The sequence below is a fragment of the Hemibagrus wyckioides genome, linkage group LG07, assembly GCF_019097595.1.
Source record: "Hemibagrus wyckioides isolate EC202008001 linkage group LG07, SWU_Hwy_1.0, whole genome shotgun sequence".
Classification (NCBI taxonomy): domain Eukaryota; kingdom Metazoa; phylum Chordata; class Actinopteri; order Siluriformes; family Bagridae; genus Hemibagrus; species Hemibagrus wyckioides.
Window position 1 is genome coordinate 33,733,796 of NC_080716.1, and position 20,902 is coordinate 33,754,697.

A 20,902-nucleotide genomic window follows, 5' to 3' on the forward strand; every position below is an offset into this window, starting at 1 on the left:
GTTCCATAATAGTGGAAGAGTTCATGGTGTGTTTCCTCATAATAGCAGACACCGAAAACAGAAAAGCTGTAAACCTTTAAGTTTACACCAAGGAACACTGTCATTTGTCTTTTTCTGAAATAATATAATATAAAAATAATCCTAGATTTTTATTTATTACTGTAGTAAAATTTATTAGGAATAAAAACCTCCACAGAAGCATGTACATTATCAATATGTAGTAGCGAAACAAAATGTTACAATATATAGAAAGAAAAAAGAACATTTTGATAAATAACCATACAGATGACAATATTACATTTACAGTATTTGGCAGACACCCTTATATAAATTAATAAATAGCAATATTAGTATAATACAACTCTACAATAAAATAAAGACAAACTGTTGTATGAGGTGAAAAGAAATTCTCACAGTGAAGATGTTTTCAAAAGACTTCAAGATTTTTATATAAACTAGTTTTGAATCTCTGCTTCTCCTTAAAGCTCACATTATAGTGTACAGAGGTACATTAAATATAACTCATGATATCAAGAGAAATTCAAAGGTAAAACCAGATGTGTTATGAAAACTGTTTACATTTTTGTTAAATTGTAACAGAATCTAAAACTAGGTACCAGTTAATATCCATTTCTAATTGACTAAAAGAGAATTAACATCATATTATGCTAATATACATATAACAGTTAAACAGAAACTCCAACACTAGCAGATAACATTATTTAAAATCAATTAAAATTAACATAGATTTAGAGAGCACATATTTTTATTTTTCCTCCATGTGAAACACAACTCCATCTGGTTGTTTGCGCCATTTCACTGTGATGATCTCTGTGCTAAAACGATCCTTCAGTTTCTGGTTGATCTGAAGAACAGAAAAAGACTTTTATTATCAAATAAGGCAGGATAGAGTCTCTCCTGTAGAAAATGATACAGAAACTGAATACACCAGTCAGAATCTAATAATAGTACACTTTGATGAAATAGAGTTTACAATAGAGCATGGGTGTCGCTAGGCCATTTTTAGGGGGGGCCCTAACATTTCTACTCAGCCCTCCCAAAATTCTGCAATTCTCCATAAACTGTACACAAACTGGTGATCTCCTCAGTTCCCTTAAAAATTCATATGAAAATGACTTCGGCTCCTCCCCGTCTTACAGCGTGTTCTTCAATCTGCAGACCACGGCGCCGCAGAGCGAGGATCAGAGGACAAATGTGTGTGTGTGTGAGAGTGTGTGTGAGAGTGTGTGTGAGAGTGTGTGTGAGAGTGTGTGTGAGAGTGTGTGTGAGTGTGTGTGTGAGTGTGTGTGTGAGTGTGTGTGTGTGTGTGTGTGTGAGAGTGTGTGTGTGTGTGAGTGTGTGTGTGAGTGTGTGTGTGAGTGTGTGTGTGTGTGTGTGTGTGTGAGAGTGTGTGTGTGTGTGTGTGAGAGAGTGTGTGTGTGTGTGTGTGAGAGTGTGTGTGTGTGTGAGTGTGTGTGTGTGTGTGTGTGTGTGTGTGTGTGTGTGTGACCAGGAAGACTCGTATTTGTCTTGTTCAGTACTCAAATGTTATACACATCTACGCAATACAGTGGAATGCTGCAATAAGTTTACCATCCTACCCTGTTAGTCAAACCTTTATTTTATTTTCCCCTTAATGGAAAATCCTAGAATTGCCCCTGCAATGGAGTCATTTTTACAATACAACAAAATACAATAGAGATTGATAAAAACTGGAAAAGCCTTGTGGAGGATGAGACTCACCTGCTCCAAGATGGCCGCCTTCACTGCAGGATCATTCACATCCTCATTGGACTGTACCTTCACTCTTACTACTTGTTGTCTCATATTTACTAAATGCAAACACACCACAGAAATACACAATTAAACAATCATTCTGAAGTTTACTTTGCCTAAATGTAAGACTGAATAAAACATTAACACACTTTTGGTGTAACAGAAGGAAGGCATTATGTCTGAGCACAGTGCATCAGCAGTCTGACTGTTATTTAAATAACCACAGTTTTCTATCTTCAGGGCATTATCAGGTTTTCCAGTCATCCAGCTGAGCGTAGAGAAATTGGTTTGGTCTATCCATTTCCAGGAGTCTCTGAAAAGACCAATCCAAGTGATGTCAGAGATCAGTCCCCTCACAATTGAGTCTTCAGTCGCATCTCTTATGCTGGCCATGTCTGTGTGATGTAGTCTACAATAAGCCTGAGCTTCGTACCATGACATTAAAGTAGGAATATAAATGTACCTCTGATTGCCAGTGTAAGAGTCTGTCAGAATAAAAAACACATGATTAAATTTCTCAAAACTTGCTGACAGAACAGGAAGAACATGGTACACATGTAGACCTGAGTAGACTGAACAAATAAATATTTCGCAAGTGTCTGAAATGTCAAAGTTCATAAAGACAAGTCTGAAATGTGTTCTTTGATATTTTGTTGAATATTTTTGCCAATTCATTTCAGTGAACAGTTTGAAAACACAGTTCAGAATTTTTTTTTTTTTTTTTTTACAAAACAACATTCTCTACTGAAAAATAAGAAGGGTTAGCAATATTTAGATTCTTACCATCAAAACACACAACGGACTGTAATTCGTTACAGTTACCATCCCCCAAAGTGGTGGGAGTAAGTGCACCACACTCTTCATGTCCATGCCAGTTGTCAGGTTCACCTGGACTCCATTGTATAGTTCCCGCTGGTTCATTTCCCATGGACCAGCGCCAGCTGCTGACGTCATTGTAGAGTCCAACCCAAGCACTGGAACTAAACTGTTGTCTGTGTGCTTCATTCTGAAGTTGGATCAAATTCTCATTACTTTGGATGACAGCCAGGTCAGTGTGTGTGGCTCTGCAGTAAGCCTGAGCATCACTCCAAGTTTTCCCCTGCTGGATTAGATAGTACTTACGAGGGACAGGCAGGACGAGAGGGAAGAATCCTGTGGATAAATTTTAACATTTAACATTTAACATTTTATACTTTAACTTTGTCAGAATTTTTTCCTTAATTTAATTCATTTTGCTTATTTACTTTAACTGAGTAGTTTCATACTAAATGTTCTCAGTATGAAATATCTCTTTTTCGTATTTTTTTCTTATGTGCAAAACATGAAATGCTGAATTTTATTGATGAAGCCATAATTTTAAATCAGCAGTCACACTAAGCAGCTCAGCTAAAGCTTATACCACACACACACACACACACACACACACAGACATTTCTCTCACCTGTGAAAAACAGGAGTATGGAAAAACGCTGCTCCATTACTGATGTGTTGTGGATAAACTCACTAACACATAAGAAACATCATTAAAATCCCTTAGCGGTTCTGATCTCCAGTACAACTGGAAATACCACATCACTATATATGATTATCATTGAAGCTAAACACAAATCAATTCAGGGGAGGTGTAGTCAATAATGTAATTATTGAATGTATATGTAATAGATGGTCTGGCTGCAATGAATCCAGTCATCCACAGCTGGGATGTCAGAGGGGTTCGCAGGACTGGAGAATAAGGAGGTAACCGGAGACACACTGAAAGGGTGTTAGTCCTGTGGAGGAGTGGGTAAGTTCTGAGCATATTCCACCCAAGGGAGGAACTCACTCAAACACTGTTGTTCACGACTACAGTATATTCTGAGATACCGGCTAATTTCTTGGTTTAATCTTTCTGCCTGTCCAGTGGATTTTGGGATATCTCAGTCAGTTTTACATTAATATCCAATTGACAGCAGAATGCCCTCCAAACTCATGAGGTGAACTGTTCCCTGGTCTGACACAATGTCTTCTGGATGAACATAAATTTTGAACACATGATGGCTTTGGCGGTTTCCATAGCAGTAGGCCGGCCCTGCAGAGATATCAGACGGCAGGATTTGGAAAATCTGTCGATGGACATAAGGATTGTGGTATAACTGCTGGAGCTAGGGAGGCTGTAATGAAATCGACAGAAAGGTGTGACCAAGGACTTTGAGGCACTGGGAGTGGTTCCAGTAGCCTCACTGGGTGTTGGTGACTGAATTTGGATTGGGCACATGCCTGACGAGCTTTGATGTAAGTGTCCACATTGTGGGCTGGGGGGGCCACCAGATGGCGTTTTGGAGAAGGGCTGTGATTCTGTGGATGCCTGAATGGGCTGAACTGTATGCTGTGTGGGCCCAGTGAATAAGCCAAAGACATACAGTAAATCATTGGGTACATAGTGTTTAGAGGGAGGTGGTGGGGGCTTGAGGTGTTGAACTTGACGAATCTCCTTAATTAAGCAAGGATTATGGATGGTGGCAGGATGGAGTCAGGGTACGTGGGTTGAGAGACTGGGTCGTGATGATGTGAAAAGGCATCAACATTGCTGTTCTTTGTCCCAGCATGGTATGTTACAGTTAATTGAAAGGGTGTGAAGAACAGAGTCCATCAGGCCTTCCGGGGGTTCAGTCGCTTGTCATTTTTAATGTAATCTAGATTCTTGTTGTCAGGAATTATCTGGAACGGGTGTTTTTGCTCCTTTGAGCCAGTGTTGCCATTCTTCTAAGGCTTCTTTAATGGACAATTGCTCATGGTTCCCGATGTCATAGTTGGCTTCAGCAGTAGTTAGTTTTCCTGAGTAGAAGGCACAAGGGAAGAGTTTACCCAGTTCACCATGCCTCTGGGAGAGAACTGCTCCGATTCCACAGCTAGAGGTGTCCACTTACACTACGAATGATGCACTTGGGTCTGGGTGTTTCAGGATTGGAGTTGTTGTTAAGCAGGTTTTCAGATTTTCAAAAGCAGCTTTGGAGTGTTCTGTCCACTGTAGTTTCTTGGAGTTGCCCTGAAACAGGTGAGTGATTCGGGAGTCCACTGAACTGTAATTGCAGATAAACCGACGAAAAAGTTTGCGAATCCTAGAATGTGCTGTAATTCTCTGTTACAGCTCATACCCTGCTCAGGTCTATCTCAACTTCCCCTTGGGTAATAACATATCCTAAGAATGTGATGGAGTCCTTATGAAATTTGCACTTCTCAGCTTTGAAATAGAGTTTATGCTGCAGAATGTGTGAGAGTACTGTGCACACATGACGTACAGTATATGGTTGTTATAATTGGTGGAGTAGATGAGGTTGTCATCAATATAGATGATCACAAAGCAGTTGAGCAAAGCTTGAAATATGGCTGGCTCATTAGGTAATCCATACGGCTTTATTAAATACTCATATTGGCCTCTTGGGGTCTGCAAGGCCGTTTTCCATTCACCTCCTTCTGGAACCAAGGGGAGTGGGAATGGGTAGCATACTGTAAGAGAGTTGAGACTTTTGTAATCAGTACATGGTACCACTCAACAAGTTCTTTATTCTTCCATTAAATTACAGGATTGGAGCTATGGGTACCCCAAGATTATTGGGTTGGCAGGGGAGGAAATGACATACATAGCTGTTCAGTATGGAAAGGTCTGACATAGAGAGTGATGGGGACAATTTGGCAGGTGATTTAGCCTCCTCCTAATGGTTTGGTTGTCTACAGCTTTGATGCAGAGTGGTGTGACACAGATAGTGTAAGCAGCTTCAGATCATTGACGAGCTGACGGCCATTGAGGTTAACTGCAGCTCCGGAGTCAACTAGGGCTACAAGACAATGGAATTCTGTGTTTCCTGCCTGTATTGCAGTTATTTGTTCCTGGCAGACATATAGTATTTCCCCTTGTTGTGCTAGGAGGACTTGGAGTTGTTGAATCGCCACTGGATCCATCAGCAGCGAAGTATTCCGTAATAAAGGTGCCAAAGGCAGAGAATACAGGATCCAAATGCAGAGTTTAGTGACACAAAATGAAGCAAACAGATCCAAAACAGTAATCCAAAGAGAAGTGTAGCAAAACAAGCAAAACTATAATTTCAGAAATATTAGGCATACAAATCCAAGAAAAAATTTAAACAGAGGTCATGCACTAGGTAAACTGTAACAAATAAATGGCTTTATATGGACAGAAAGGAACGATACTTTGCACCAAAGTTAGCGTGAATGCTTGCTTAAATGTTCATAGAAACCCGGAAGTAACCAATCCTGGAAGTGGTTCAATACTCAGGCGAGGGTTCCCTAGGTTGGTCAGGCAAGACAATAGTCATTCGGGATATTACGGTGTTGTTCTATGTTTATTTTAAAAGTTTAGTTTTTACGTTTTTACTAGTGCAGGAGAACTTTCATTATATCCAAAAACAAATCCAAAGGTATCCAAATAAATCTAAAAAAGATCAAACGTAAAGACAGATAAAAAAAAAAACAGGCAATACCTTTTACCTTTCACAGAGCTTTCACTTGTTTTTCATTAAAAAAATGCATGTTAAAAATTTTTTTATGTACATTGGAAAGATCTACATATAAAATACAATAGTTTTACTTGACATTGAATTTCATTAAATTTTATTTTACATTTTAATGAATTTTAAATTTTATGGGATGATTCTTTTCAACAATATTTTTTATTGATTTTTAAACAGAGACATGACATACACGGTAAATGTGTGGTGTGCTTTTCAAGGCACACTTGCATTATCTTATTTATAAACCCCTAATACACACCTCTATAACCCCCACCCAACCCCAACTCCAACTCCAGGCCAGCCTTAGATGAGGCTTAAAAGAGGCTAAACACCAAGCATAATTGAAGAAAGAAAAGAGAGAAAAAAAATGCATTGAAAAAGAGAAAAAGGAGGAGAAAGGAAAAGAAAAAATAAATAAATAAAATAAAAGGCCATACACCTGAGAAAACCAACCAATCAAATGAATACAAGGGTGGATTAAACTATCAATTAACTATTTTTAAAAAAATAGTGAAGGAAGGGCCCCCACACCTGATGAAATTTCAAACCTGAATTATGGACTGAATAATGAATCTTCTCCAGGGACAAACAGGACATAATATCTCTAAGCCACTTGGTGTGAGTGGGAGAGGTGGCATCCTTCCACTTAAATAAAAGAGAATGCCTGGTCAGGAGGGATGCAAAAGACAATAATCGACGTTTAGCTGGGGTTAGACGCCTATCATCTTCTCCAGTAAAGCCAAAAAGAGCAACCAGGGGGGTCTGGTTCAGTACTCAGTACATGAGACAGGGTTTTAAATACATCCCTCCAGAATTTTTCCAAATTAGGTCGTGTCCAATACATATGAATGAGAGACGCCTCTCCACTTTTACAATTATCACAGCAGAGATCGACATCTGGGTAGAAGCGAGAGAGCTTAACTTTGAAGAAATGAGCCCTATGTACAACCTTAAACTGTAATAAAGAGTGCTGGGCACATAAGGAGGTTGAGTTACGAGCTTGAGAATCGAGTTCCATGTGTCATCTGACAGTGTCAGATTTAGGTCTTTTTCCCAAGCCGTTTTAATTTTATTCAAAGTGGTGAAACTCAAACCTATTAATATGCTATAAATAGTGGATATTAGGCCTTTATGCAGTGGAGACAGACAGAGGAGATTATCTATAATATTTGCATCCAGAGCCTCAGGGAAGTTTGGTATCAAAGAACTAATGTGTCAACTTCGCAAATATCTGAAAAAGTGAGATTTGGATAGATTAAACCTTTCAGACAGCTGTTCAAACGATGTGAAGTTATGATCAATAAAACATGGACAGTGGTGACCATTGTCCCAAGTACCTTTTTGTTTGATTTAGCAACCCAAGAAAGAAGATCTTTGCAAATGGCCTTTACTGTGCCATTCTTGAAATACTGAATCATGTAAAGAAGGTTGGAAGAGATGGTTAGAGATGATAGGGCTGGAGAGAGAAAAGCCCAAAAAGACCCACTATACTTTCTGAACTGAGCCCATAGTCTCAGAGTATGCCTAATAACTGAGTTATTGATTGATTTAATTGAGGGGATGGGGAGTGCAGATCCAAGAAGTACAGAGACCGAGAGGTTTTGGACAGAGTTTATCTCCATTTCCACCCAGTCAGGCCGATTAGGTTGTTTATGGAAATGTGCCCAAAAGGTGAGAGAACGAATGTTTGCTGCCCGGTAATATAAACGAAAATTGGGTAGAGCCATGCCACCATCACTTTTAGATCTTTAAGGTACTTGTTCAACCGAGGATGTTTACCTTTCCAAGGTAAGATGATATTACTGAATCCAGTGCATTGGAGTAAGATTTGGGAATAAAAACAGTACAGACTGAAAAAGATATAAGAATTTAGGGAGAATATTCATTTTAATTACATTAATTTGGCCCACCAGGGACATGGACATGGACATCTCCCTGCCTCCAAATCCCAGATATATCCCTACAACTACGAAATGCAATTGCTAATGGCTTAATAGCAAGGTTAAAAAGCAATGGACTCAGAGGACATCCTTGACGAGTTCCCCGCTGAAGGCTGAATGGTCAGGACTGAAGCAATAGGGCTTGAATATAGTAATATAGTAATCTGACCCAAGTGATAAAACATTAGAACTTTTCTAAGGCCTTAAATAGATACTCCCATTCTACACGGTCAACGGCTTTTTCAGCATCCAAAGAGAGGACACACTCGGGAACCCCATCTGACGGTGTGTACCATATATCCATAAGGTGCCGAATATTAAAATAAGAGTGACGTTTTTTGATAAAATCAGTTTGGTCCTCAGATATAATTGAGGGTAGAACATTCTCTAATCTAAGAGCTAGGACTTTAGCAAGGATTTTAACATCCACATTAAGAAGAGAGATTGGTCTATATGAGGAGCACTCTGTATGATGCTGGCAATTTACCTTGCTTAAAAGACTCCGATAAAACCAAAGGTAGTAGTGGTGCAAAGGATGAGGAGAATGATTTAAAAAATTCTGCAGGGAGCCCATCAGGACCCGGAGACTTACCAGTTTGCAATGCTGAAATAGTTGAGATTATTTCCTCTTGTGATATGGGCTCTTCTAATCCTAATCTAAGATCATTAGAAATTCTCAACTGGACTATGGTACTCTGGGAATTCAGAGATATATAATATCTCTGAATTCATTAATATTGGAGTGATCAGTGGTGATGTCACCATTCTCTGTTCGAATTTTTGTTATGTGTTGCTGTGCTCTAAATCTTCTTAACTGATTAGCTAATAGTTTCCCGGATTTGTCACCATGGATGTAAAACTGGCTCATACTCTTTAATAATTGCCGTTCAAATAAATGTGTTGAGACGAGTTTGAATTTCATTTGCAATTCTACACGTTTTTTATTGAGATCAGTGTTTTTAAATAGAGCATATTGTTGATCTATTTCTTGAATTTGTTTGGCCAATTCTTTTTGCTCTTTATATGCCTTCTGTTTCATATTTGCAGTGTATGAAATTATTTGTCCTTTAAGGTAGGCTTTCAGAGCATCCCAAACAGTTAAACTTGGAGCATCAGATGTTTCGTTTGTGTTTAAGAAAAAAACTATCTGGTCTTCCATAAATTTAATAAAGTCATCATCTATAAAGAAGGATTAATTAAAACGCCAATGTTTCTTAATTTGAGGGAGATCAGGGAGTGTCATAGACATAACTGGAGCACGATCAGATATCACGATGCTCTTATAAGCACAAGAGTAAACCATTGGGATCAGTTGTTTGTCTATAAGGAAATAATTGATTCTAGAAAAAGTACGATGAACATGCGAGAAAAAAGAGTACTCTCTCTTTTTTGGATAAAGGAAGTGCCATAGATCAGAGATACCATAACTGCAAAGATAAGACTGAAGTAGCATAGCAGATTTACTGGGTGACACAGGATTGGGAGATGACCTGTCAATTGATGGATCCAAACAGCAATTAAAGTCTCTCCCTAATATGAGATAGTATGAGCTCAGATCTGGTAAAACAGAAAAAAAACATTCGAAGAAGGAAACATCATAATTAGGAACATATAAATTGGCCAGCACTACGTTAGTATTAAATAATTTCCCTGAGACAATGATATAGCAACCATAAATATCCGGAATCCAGAATAACATTATGGTGCAGGAGCCATCTCTGCTCTTCAGGACTGTTTTGAGTGTACTGACTGGGACATGTTTAAGGAGGCTGCAACCAACGGCGACTCTATTGACTTGGAGGAGTACACGTCATCAGTGACCGGCTACATCGGGAAGTGCATCGATGACGTGACCGTCTCCAAGTCCATCACCACACGATCCAACCAGAAGCTGTGGATGACCGCAAAGGTGTGTGCGCTGCTAAGATCCAGAGACTCTGCCTTTAGAACTGGAGACAAGGACGCCCTAAGAACAACACGGGCTAAACTGTCTCGAGCCATCAGAGAGGCAAAGCGTGCACACTCCCAGAGAATCCACGACCACTTCCAGAGCAGCGGCGACACTCGGCGCATGTGGCAAGGCATCCAGTCCATCACCAACTACAGGCCAGCTCCACCTGCCTGTGACAGTGATGTCTCCCTTCCAGATGTGCTGAACGACTTCTACGCTCGGTTTGAGGCACAGAACAACACAACAGCGAGGAAGACCATCCCTCCTCCTAATGATCCAGTGCCTTGTCTCACCACGGCTGACGTGAGGAGAACTCTATACAGAGTTAACCCACGGAAGTCCGCTGGACCAGACAACATTCCTGGCAGAGTTCTCAGGGAGTGTGCGGAGCAGCTAGCGGATGTCTTCACTGACATCTTCAACATCTTGCTGAGCAGCTCCATCATCCCTACGTGCCTCAAGACAACGACCATCGTCCCTGTGCCAAAGAAGTCCACGGTTTCCTGCCTCAATGACTATCGTCCTGTCGCACTCACACCAATCGTGATGAAATGCTTCGAGAGGCTCGTCATGAGGCACATCAAGTCACAGCTACCACCCTTGCTGGACCCCTTGCAGTTTGCGTATTGTCCTAACCGTTCCACGGAAGACGCCATCACCACAACCCTGCATCTGGCCCTCACACACCTGGACTGTAGGGACTCCTACGTTCGAATGCTGTTCATAGATTTCAGTTCAGCATTCAACACAATCATCCCTCAGCAGCTGATTGAGAAGCTGAGTCTCCTGGGCCTGAACACCTCTCTCTGCAACTGGATCCTGGATTTCCTGACTGGGAGACCTCAGTCAGTCCGGATCGGGAGCAGTATCTCCAGCACCACCACACTGAGCACTCGAGCACCTCAGGGCTGTGTGCTCAGTCCACTGCTGGTCACTCTGCTGACTCACAACTGTGCAGCAATGCACAGCTCCAACCACATCATCAAGTTCTCCGATGACACGACCGTGGTGGGTCTCATCAGCAAGAACGACGAGTCAGCATACAGAGAGGAGGTGCAACATCTAACAGCCTGGTGCAGAGCCGACAACCTCTCCCTGAACGTCGACAAGACCAAAGAGATGGTTGTTGACTTCAGGAGAGCACAGTGTGACCATTCTCCGCTGTCCATCGATGGCTCCTCTGTGGAGATCGTCAAGAGCATCAAATTCCTTGGTGTTCATCTGGCGGAGAACTTCACCTGGTCACTCAACACCAGCTCCATCACCAAGAAAGCCCAGCAGCTGCCTCTACTTCCTGAGGAGGCTGAGGAAAGCCCATCTCCCTCCCCCATCCTGACTGTGTTCTACAGAGGGACCATGGAGAGCGTCCTGAGCAGCTGCATCACTGCCTGGTTTGTGAACTGCACCGTCTCAGATCACAAGACCCTTCAGGGGATAGTGAGGACAGACACACACACCCCACACACCCCTCACACACACCTCACACACCCCACACACCCCTCACACACACTCTTACACACCCCACACACCCCTCACACACACTCTTACACACCCCACACACCCCACCCACACACTCTAACACACCCCTCACACACACTCTTACACACCCCACACACCCCTCACACACACTCTTATACATCCCACACACCCCACACACAAACTCTTACACACCCCACACACCCCTTACACACACTCTTACACACCCCACACACCCCTTACACACACTCTTACACACCCCACACACCCCTCACACACACTCTTACACACCCCTTACACACACTCTTACACATCCCACACACCCCTTACACACACTCTTACACACCCCACACACCCCTCACACACACTCTTACACACCCCACACACACTCTTACACACCCCACACACCCTTTACACACACTCTTACACACCCCACACACCCCTCACACACAATCTTACACACCCCACACACCCCTCACACACACTCTTACACACCCCACACACCCCTCACACACACTCTTACACACCCCACACACCCCTCACACACACTCTTCACCCTCCTGCCATCTGGAAAGAGGTACCGGAGCATTCGGGCCCTCACAACCAGACTGTGTAACAGTTTCTTTCCTCAAGCCATTAGGCTCCTCAACACCCGGGACTGAACTGTTCTACACTCTCTCACACACACACACACATACACACACACACACACACACTCTCACTCAGGACTGAACTGTTCTACACTCTCTCACACACACACACACTCTCACTCAGGACTGAACTGTTCTACACTCTCTCACACACACACACACACACACTCTCACTCAGGACTGAACTGTTCTACACTCTCTCTCACACACACACACACACACACACTCTCACTCAGGACTGAACTGTATATTAACTCTCTGTCTCTCTCACACACAGATACACACACTCTCTCTTGACTGTGTGGACACACACACACACACACACATAATTTATACTGTTCATTACTTACTGCACTACCTCCACCTGTCATCCGCTGCTATAGTTATATTTATGTTTATTCTATTTGCACTACCTCAACTGCTGCTGTGTATTTTTGCACAATATTTTTGCACAATACTTTTTTTTTTACATCATTTCACTTTATCTATTTTATTTCACTTACATTCCAGTACACGTTCTTTTATTTCTTTTCAGCGCTAAGTGTCCTGTGTTCTTTTGTGTTGTCTTTCTTGTATTTATTGTCTTTTTTGCACTGTCTTGTCTATGCTCTGTCTGCACCTAGCTGCACACTGTGCACTTTACGTGGCTAAGACAAACTTCTGTCCTAGCTCTGTGGTGGTGTTTTGTGTTGAACTTGTTGTTGTATGTTTATGTAGCACCAGGTCCTGGAGAAACGTTGTTTCATTTCACTATGTACTGCGCCAGCTGTATGTGGTTGAAATGACAATAAAAGCTTCTTGAATCTTGAATCTTGAATCTTCGTGCATACCAAGATCAGGTCACGGAGCTACAGGCCCCCAACGCACAGCTGCAACAACAGCCTTAAGCCCAGGTACCTATCACTGCCCCTCCTGTTTCTATGCCACCCACTCCTGCTGCATGTGGTTTAACTACACAGATGCTACTGGAGAAATCTAATGGATCAGCTGATCGCTGGCGGGAATTCCTTCACCAGTGTGCTAATTACTTCATGCATCAGCCTTCACTGTATAGCAGTGATACAACCAAGTGCGTGTTCATGCTGTCTCTCCTCACGGGCAGAGCTCTTGACTGGATATCGGCGGTGTGGGACGCAGGTCCCCAAGTTAAGACTTCAGCTGATTATTTTGCAGGGCAGATCAGCAAGGTTTTCGAGTACCCAGCCGGGGGTAAAGACATTTCTGTGCAGTTGATGGAATTATGCCAAGGCTCAGATAGTGCCGCTGATTACGCCATAAAGTTCCGTACCCTTGCAGCTCAATCTGGGTGGAACGATACAGCTCTTCTAGCTGTTTTTCGAGGTGGTTTAACCCTCTGGGGCCTAAGCCCTTTCTGAAGACCTGCAGTGAATTGGGGCTCTTCTTAAATTTGTGTAAACATCAAATCTTTACAAATGATTAGAAGATAATGGATAATACATTTCAACTTATTTACATAGAGCAGAAACTGGGCTTTCATAATATGGCTGAAGAAAATGTTAGATTCCTGTGTGTCTTTTAAGCTTATGTCAAAGTACACATACACGAAAATACAATTTTGAACTCTAGCAGAAAAACCGTGTAAATGGAGAATAAACAAACCTGGCAGATTGTTTTGAACACAGGACTGAGTTCATGAAAGTCTTGGGTGTGTTCCCATAGAAAAACAGGTAAATTATAACACTCAGAAGGACCTTTTATTTGGGCTAAAATGACTGATGTGCCTAACTTTTTTCAGCAGAACCTCTGTTTCACTGAATAATCCATGACTATTCATGAATTTGTAAGACCTATTGACACCTGGCTCAGGTGACACCAGGTTTCCCCAGGACTCCTATTGATGTCTCAGCTGTTCGCACCTATATATTCAGATTCCTCCTACAAAAACAGGGTACACTGAGGCCAGGTTTTGTTGAGAGAAACAAAAAATAAAGCATGGTTTCTGAAATTTTCATTAAAATGCCATTCTTTTTTTTTGGTGATCTGAGTATATGATGACTGGAATACAGCTGCTCACATCAGCGCGCACTTTCACTTTTATTTAGCGAATATATATATTTGTGTTATGTTGTTTTTCTGTGGTACTATTATTGACTTTACATTTTGTCTGCTTAGCAAAAGTTGCCACTGTTTATGACTGAAATAAAGCTGATCACATCAGCATGCACTTTCATTGGACTTTTGATGCGCCGATGCGAGCAGCTTTAGTTCAGTCATTATATACTGAGATCACAAACAGTGACAACTTTTGCAAAGCAGACGAAATGTAATATAATAATAAAATCATGGTACTCTAGGAAAACAACATAGCAAAAATATATACTCGCTAAATAAATGCTGCCTTTTGCAAAGTGAAAGCATGCGCTGATCTGAGCAGCTTTATTTCAGTCACAAATTCACAACCACATTCCAGACATTCACGGTCAAATAATTATTCGATGCACAAACAATGATATGGAAGATTTTTTTTGTTTGTTTTTTCATTCAAGCCCTTTTTTTCTGAAACAATGGCATTCGAATCAGGGAGGGGGATGAATGGAAAATGGCCTTCCACATGACACGGGGACACTACAAGTACCTCGTCATGCCCTACAGTCTCATTAATGCCCCCACCGTGTTTCAGTCTCTGGTCAATGAGGTTCTCAAGGACATGTTAAATAAATTTGTCATTGCATAAATTGATGATATTCTCCTCCTCCCTCGAAAACCACACCCGCCATGTACGCCTCATTCTGTCCCGCCTCCTACAACTTCACCTCTACGTTAAATTAGAAAAAAGTGAGTTCCACTGTACCACCATCACCTTCCTAGGTTATGTGCTCTCACCAGGAAAGGTGGAGATGGATCAAGCCATACTCCAAGCTGTCTCTGCATGGCCCGAACCAGCCACAGTTAAGGATTTGCAACACTTCCTGGGGTTCGCCAATTTCTATAGACATTTTATCCGGAATTATAGCGTGATTGCCGGTCCGCTAACCTCTCTTCTGAAAGGAAAGCCTAAGAGATTATCATGGACGGACCGAGCATGCGACGCTTTTCAAAAACTCAAGAACAGTTTCACCACAGCCCCGATCCTACGTGACCCCGATCTAGACAATCCCTTTGTGGGATTGTGGAAGTTGATGCCTCCAGCTCTGGGATTGGGGCGGTCCTGTCGCAATGCCAGCCAGACTCCGGGAAACTCCACCCATGTGCATACTTCTCCAGGAAGCTAACCTCAGCAGAGGCAAATTATGACAATGGGCAACCGTGAACTCCTCTCCATCAAAACCGCCCTAGAAGAATGGCGCCACTGGTTGGAGGAAGCACAACACCCCTTTCTGGTTCTCACAGACCACCAGAACTTTGAATATCTGCGCAATGCCAAGCATCTCAACCCGTCAGGCTTGCTGGGCCCTCTTCTTCACGTGCTTCCACTTCTCTGTCACCTACCGTCCAGGCTCCAAGAATAGCAAAGCTGATGCGCTGTCCTGCCAAATAGAAATAAAAAACTCACAGTCTCAGCCTGACCCCGTCCTGCCTCCCATACAATGGAACCTTATGGAGGAAATTAGGAGAGCTCATGCAGAGGATGCTCCACCCACAATCTGCCCTGCAACCAAGCTTTATATGCCCATCACTCTTCGTCCTAGAGTACTTCAGTGGGTGCACGAGGCGCCCAGTAGTGGCCATCCTGGTATTCGCCGCCTCATGGAACTTACCCAGCGCCGTTTCTGGTGGCCCTCTCTCAGTTCTTATGTAGAGGATTATGTGAGATCATGCACTACTTGTGCCCAGTCATGGACCAGCCACCAGCTTCCCGAGGGTCTGCTCGAACCACTACCCATCCCACACCGTCCCTGGTCACACATTGCAGTGGATTTCCTGACAGATCTCCCAGCCTCAAATGGACCACGATCCTAGTGGTCATTGACTGGTTCTCTAAAGCCTGCAAGCTGGTGCTGCTCAAAGGATTACCCACAGCCATGGAAACGGCGACCATGCACTTTCACCAGTCAGTGTCTTCCGTCACCACAGACTCCCAAAGGACATTGTATCGGACAGGGGTTCTCAGTTTACCTCACATGTTTGGCAGGCCTTCTGCTCTCAATTGGGCATCAACGTGAGCTTGAGTTCTGGGTACCACCCACAGTCTAATGGCCAAGCAGAAAGACATAACCAAGAAATCGGGAGGTTTCTCTGCTCCTACTGCAGCTGCCAACAACACCGCTGGAGCGAGTTCCTCCCCTGGGCCAAATATGCCCAGAACTCCCTCACCCATTCGTCCACTGGACTCACACCGTTCCAGTGTGTCTTACGTTATCAACCGCCATTGTTTATCTGGTCTGGACAGCCCTCCTCTGTCCCCACTGTAGATGACTGGTCCAGACGCAGCCAAGAGGTATGGGAAAGGGCTCACATTCTATTGCAAAGGGCTATTAGAAGGCAAAGAGATATGGAGGATCGCTTCTACCATCTACACCCCACCTACAGGGTGGGGCAGCAGGTCTGGTTATCCACTCATAACCTGAAACTCCAGCTCACATGTCGCAAGCTGAACCCACATTTCATCGGCCCATTCACCATCATCCGCCAGGTCAACCCAGTCTCCTACCATCTGCAGTTACCACGCACATACTGCTTGTTACCCATTACTCTTCTTACACCCTCTGCTTCTTCATTACCTAGATTTAAACTGCCATCTATTGCTGAAGTATCACAGATTATTCATGAATCCAAACCTTCAACTAGTCAGTTAGATCCTCTCCTAACCTATTTAGTAAAAACCTGCTTGCCTTCTTTATCCACTTTAATAACTGACATTATACATTCTTCTATGTGTTCTGGTCATGTCCCATCATCCCTTAAAATTGCTGCTATAACATCTATACTTAAAAAACCTGGTGCGGATCCCAATAACCTTAATAATTTTCCTATTTCGAATTTACCATTTTTATCCAAAATACTAGAAAAAATTGTTGCAGGTCAGATTTATAACCACCAACAACCTGTTTGAAGAATTTCAGTCTGGTTTTTGTTCATTTCATAGTACTGAGACTGCGCTTATAAAAATCACAAACTATCTTCTAATGGCATCTGATTCTGGTCTTTTAACAATTCTTATTTTCCTGGATCTGAGTGCAGCTTTCGACATCTCCCACAACATTCTACTTGAACAGCTTGCCTCTCTTGGCATCTCTGGCATATGTCATGACTGGTTTAAATCATATCTTTCCCACTGTTTTGAGTTTGTTCAGCTTAAAAATTTTAGATCTCAGTCATCTCCTGTTACTAGAGGTGTTCCCCAATATTCCATGCTAGGCCCTCTTTTATTTATCATCTATCTCCTTCCTCTTGGCAATATCTTTCATAAACACAATATTAATTTACATTGTTATGTGAATGATACACAGCTCTACCTGTCCACAAAGCCTACTTCCACACTTCCTCCCACTGTTTCAGCTGGTTTAAATGAAATTAAATCTTGGTTTTCTTGCAATTTTATTCAACTTAACAGCAATAAAAGAGAAGTCCTTCCTTTTGATGGGAACAGAAAAGGTTCCCATCAAAAGCCATAACAACACCTGCATTCTCACACTCTACAGATGAGGTCAAGAGAATAGGGAGTGTGTGTGTGAAAAAGGAAAAAATAGTATTTGACACACCTTTTAGCTTCCACTTTGACTGCTGGGTCAAGTTGACCCAAACAATATCTATGTCAGGGATGGGCAATACTTTAATTAATTTAGATTTTCAGGTTAGTATGTAAATTCTCCCAACCAGGAGAGGGTGCTAGGTCCGGCCGATCGTCATAGTATTTAAGCACAGTCCTGTGTGAGTGCTAATGTGAAGTACTCTAATGAGAAAAGAAAAATTTACAACGAAAATTGTGTTTTCCAGAAAAAATGGGAAACTGATTATTATCTTTTCCCCGAGTTCAAGGTGGCACCCTTGTGTTTGGTTTGTCTGTAATGAAGAATTTTAATGTAAATCTCTATTACGCCACTGCTTACAAAGATAAGTATGAAAAATACACCAGTGATGCCAGAATTGCTCTCATCACAGATTCGAAAAGTAAAATACATAATCAACAAAACTTTTTTGCCAAATGCATGACAGTGCAAGAATCAGCACTAAAGGCATCTTATGCTGTTTCACTTGTGCTTGCGAAAGCAAAGAAGACGTTATCAGAGGGTGAAATTTTAAATCACTAAAAGCAATAAAGTTGTCATTTAGAATTAGAATTAAAATAATTGCAAAGTTGCATTGCATTAAGTGTAGATTGTGTTTTCTCAATAAAAAGGAAATTAAGTCAAATGATGTAGTGTGTGTGAGTGTGGTTCAGGAATCTGGTCTGGCCCCCTTGGTATAAAGGAGAAAAATGCTGGCCCTTGTCATTATTAAAGTTGCCCATCCCTGATCTATGTAATATATGTGTGTGTGTTGGGGTTGGATAATATGTGAAACCATTTTCATTTTATATGTTGATAACAAAAATTAATTCAAGCAGAAGTAATTTCATAACGAAAAAAAACTTTTGACTATTTTGTTTTTTAGATTTGTTTAACTTTAAAATGGGTCAATTTGACCAGCAACATAGCACGAAGGTTAAAGTGGAGAATAGGGAACACAGAAAAAGATGCTTAGTAATGTCATAACCAGGAAAAAGTCAGAATATACACACATACTTCACAAAAAAGACAACACACAAGGGTTTTAACAGATACGTACATCAGCAGCGAAACTAAAAGGTGATCATGAAACACCAGGGAAAAAGGCAATGACAATTTGGGGGCAGAGGCAAGACATGAATCAACACAAAAGGCACATGATTACATGATAAACAAACAAAAATCAATATGGAACAGAATCAGAAGTGAATGCCGTAGCACTGCAAGCTGCTTTACCCACTACACAACTCGGCTCACAGCAATTGAGGTGAGGGGGAGACGTGGGAAGTGAAGAAGTTTATAGTGGTTTTAGTTAGTAGTCATAATATAACATTTTTTAGGATTTTTATCCCTTACCTACACAATACATATCATGTAGCACATTGAACATTTTAGCATTTAATATTAACATGATTACAGTTCAGCATAAAGTTACTTTAGTATTGTATTAACATTCAAATTTGTATTTCCATATATCACAGATATTGAGGACTGGGTACAGATTTTTATTAAAAGACATGTTAAAAAGAATTTTACTCATTACTTTTGTACTTTTTCTTATTTGAACTGAGTACTTTTGTACAAAGGATCATTACTTTTGTACACATGAGGAATACAACAAAATGAACCATCATAAATGCTAAACGTATAATGAACTATCATATAGTCAATATATTTATACTTGTTAATTGGTTATTTAATGTAATATTTAATTGATAGCCTATTTTTACCTTCAGATATTTTAATCCCATGTGTTAAGCTCTGAAAACATTCCCCATAAAATGGTAGGAAATAACTGAAGAATTCAGTAAAATTAAAACATACCTGAAATGTGAAGGAGCTAAACCATCAGTGTTGTAGCTGAGAAACAGTGTTGCTCAGTGTCTTTCAGATCTGTTCTGTGGTACCTGATGAACCAGCATTGCGTTTATTCTCTTTGAGGCTTGATGACATACTGCAAAGCGGCACCTAGATCTTTCCCTACTTTACAAAACAGATTTAATGGAAATCTGAGATGAACAGGGCATGACTGATCAAAGGAGGGCTGGAGTTAAAGGTCAAGATCAAGTCACCTTCAAGTTCTCTTTAGTTTGTGTTGTGTTCTGTGTATGTGTGGGAAAGAGGGAGCTTATGAGTATAGGGGAAAATGTGATATGTGACAAAGGAGGACACGTTTTTAAAAAATAAGTTCTACATGATTCTATTTACATCATCATTACAATAACTATGTGATTATTGCATACTTCTCTACCTTAAACACAAAAACTGGTGATGATGGTGACTCCACACCTGCTCCGTTCTGAACCTACGGTACCCTTCCGCACAAGGAAAAGAATCTCTTGGACTGATGCTCACAAATGTCGAGTTCTTTTACATAGTGTTGGGATGGAAGGACAATGTATTTTCTAAAACACTGCTACAACATATAACAAATCAAATCATATGACAGCAATATCTGCTTTGGAAATGCATTTCATTCCTTGAAATTAATATAGTTGCTGCCCGTCACCAATTCAGACCCCCCGAGAGCTCAGCAGGACAATGAAACAATCATACAATATCTCACTCTGCTTATGGGATAGTAGATGATGAAATGCTCAGAGAAAAACTCATTTAGAAACTGTATGCCACTCCTGTGCATTGGAACAGCCTGCTTCTTTGCACACTGCTGTAACGATTGCTGAGCACAGCACAATGCAAGTTTGCTTTATGATACTGCTCCGGGACATGCGGTGAGTTCACACCACAAAAAGACTAAGATAGTCTGGCCTTAAAATAAGTCAAGTAGATTTGCAACAGACCAGCATACTTTTTTTTTTTTTTTTTTTTTTACAAATGTGACTATAGTCAGCACTTAGCAAATGCTTCTGATTGTCCAGCTTTTAAAACTAAGGTAGCAAAAAGTCCCATTTTACGAAGATGGAAAAAAACA

The 20,902-nt window shown here is 41.4% G+C and overlaps 2 protein-coding genes across 3 annotated transcripts; one reads left to right on the top strand and one right to left on the bottom strand.

Moving 5' to 3' along the window:
• Positions 1-303: 303 nt before the first annotated feature.
• LOC131355518 (putative C-type lectin domain family 20 member A) lies at positions 304-19,933 on the bottom strand. 2 transcript variants are annotated; one of them, XM_058393855.1, is made up of 7 exons: positions 19,795-19,933; positions 3,218-3,279; positions 2,560-2,928; positions 2,240-2,261; positions 1,926-2,089; positions 1,744-1,832; positions 304-865 (listed from the first exon to the last, which is right to left on the bottom strand). In XM_058393855.1, exons 2-7 carry the CDS (start codon positions 3,252-3,254, stop codon positions 767-769), a joined length of 780 nt encoding a protein of 259 aa, XP_058249838.1. In that variant the 5' UTR covers positions 3,255-3,279; positions 19,795-19,933; the 3' UTR covers positions 304-766. The 2 variants fall into 2 exon arrangements, with proteins under 2 accessions (XP_058249838.1, XP_058249837.1); XM_058393854.1 differs by having other exon boundaries at positions 306-865; positions 1,926-2,261.
• Positions 15,001-15,534, top strand: LOC131356320 (uncharacterized). The gene has a single exon (XM_058395224.1). It carries the CDS (start codon positions 15,001-15,003, stop codon positions 15,532-15,534), a length of 534 nt encoding a protein of 177 aa, XP_058251207.1.
• Positions 19,934-20,902: the final 969 nt, after the last annotated feature.